The sequence below is a fragment of the Pollicipes pollicipes genome, unplaced genomic scaffold (assembly GCF_011947565.3).
Source record: "Pollicipes pollicipes isolate AB1234 unplaced genomic scaffold, Ppol_2.1 Scaffold_3447;HRSCAF=4054_pilon_pilon_pilon, whole genome shotgun sequence".
Taxonomy (NCBI): domain Eukaryota; kingdom Metazoa; phylum Arthropoda; class Thecostraca; order Pollicipedomorpha; family Pollicipedidae; genus Pollicipes; species Pollicipes pollicipes.
In genome coordinates this window covers 8,853,625-8,855,294 of record NW_023596297.1, presented here as the reverse complement: position 1 = coordinate 8,855,294, position 1,670 = coordinate 8,853,625, and the positions used below count along the sequence as shown (strand labels likewise).

Genomic DNA, 1,670 nt, shown 5'->3' with positions numbered 1-1,670 from the left:
TAAACAAACGCCCGTGTGACCCGATCCTGCGAAATCAGTTGAGGTTCTAGAACGTTATGTATGGGCTGAAAAGATGATCACCTTAGTTACACAAATGGGTAGATGCACCAAGGTGACATGAAGCAGGTAGAACGCATCCAACACTCATTTTTCACTAGGATGGCTTTACGAGCCATTGTGCTATCGTATCGTCAGTCGCCAGCCGTCAGCCGTCGGGGTCAGCTGGCGGTCGTCAGCCGTCGGGGTCAGCTGGTGGTCGTCAGCCGTCGGGGTCAGCTGGCGGTCGTCAGCCGTCGAGTCAGATGGCGGTCGTCAGCCGTCGGAGTCAGCTGGCGGTCGTCAGCCGTCGGGGTCAGCTGGCGGTCGTCAGCCGTCGGAGTCAGCTGCTGGTCGTCAGCCGTCGGAGTCAGCTGGCGGTCGTCAGCCGTCGGAGTCAGCTGGCGGTCGTCAGCCGTCGGGGTCAGCTGGCGGTCGTCAGCCATCGGAGTCAGCTGGCGGTCGTCAGCCGTCGGAGTCAGCTGGCGGTCGTCAGCCGTCGGAGTCAGCTGGCGGTCGTCAGCCGTCGGAGTCAGCTGGCGGTCGTCAGCCATCGGGGTCAGCTGGCGGTCGTCAGCCATCGGGGTCAGCTGGCGGTCGTCAGCCATCGGGGTCAGCTGGCGTCGTCAGCGGCCACTCACGTTGACAGCGGTGAGCGGCTGTGGTCGCCAGCGGGAGTCGGCCCTCGCCGCGCGGATCGACGCCACCTGCTGCGCGCTCGGCTCGAACAGGCTCAGGTCGTACGTGATCTGAAAGGCCGGCCACCGGGGATGGCAGCGCGCAGACACAGCTGATCGACATGCAGGAGACACGTGTTGTCGGCAGGAAACGAGGGCAACCGCGGGCCGCGAACCGGGGGTGACGGTAAGTCTGTTTCCGGAGAGGGGGAGAGTGAGGCGATTAGCTGCCTGATTGCGTTACGGAATTAAATTGCGCGATTTGTCGGACGTAAAATACGATTTGCCGTGTCGTTCCAGTATTGATGTTGCCTGGATGAATAACTTCGATTAGCGGCTTATCAAGAGGCGGCATGTCGCACCAGCATTATGCACGTGCACTTACGACACGCGATAATTTTATGTTGATTGCGTCGGCCTATTCCGGTCTCGAAAGAGAGTGAGTTGCGGCCACAAAATTGCACGCGATAGACATAAAAGATCTTCAGCAGACACTTGCGGGCTCCATTTCCAGAAACATCCTATGCCGCACTGAGCCATAGACTTTTTGTAGACAAGACCAGTAAACATTGACCTTTGAGCAAGCGTGTTAAAATCCCATCTCATTTACGGTTTTATGGAAATATTGAGACGAGCTATTAGTACTGCGGATGGAATGGCTGTTCGAGCTGTTGTTCTCGACTGGTGTACGTCTGGCACGTACAATTCGGTCAATTAACTCTCCGACCCTCGTGAGGTGTTATGCGAGTCATTAGGACAGGACGATGCTTGAATTTCGGTCGTGCACGCGCTACAACCCGAATTCTTCCTCCCCGAAATGAAGCTTCAATTTCCAATGCGAACTCCAAATATAATTGGTGGGATTTGTGGGATCAGACCTTGTTCCAAGCAGCACCTGTTGCGTTAGATCTGATCCCCCATCCCATTCGCTAGAGTTCTGGTCCAGCAGCCGAGTTG

The 1,670-nt window shown here is 56.8% G+C and overlaps 1 protein-coding gene across 1 annotated transcript in view; it reads right to left on the bottom strand.

Annotated features, from left to right (window-relative positions):
- Positions 1–1,670, bottom strand: part of LOC119091580 (transient receptor potential cation channel subfamily A member 1-like) — a 57,856-nt gene that overhangs the window by 5,213 nt on the left and 50,973 nt on the right. Inside the window, exon 17 of the mRNA XM_037214388.1 lies at positions 678–785. Within this exon, the coding sequence (XP_037070283.1) occupies positions 678–785 (108 nt within the window). The remainder of the gene's footprint in view (positions 1–677; positions 786–1,670) is intronic.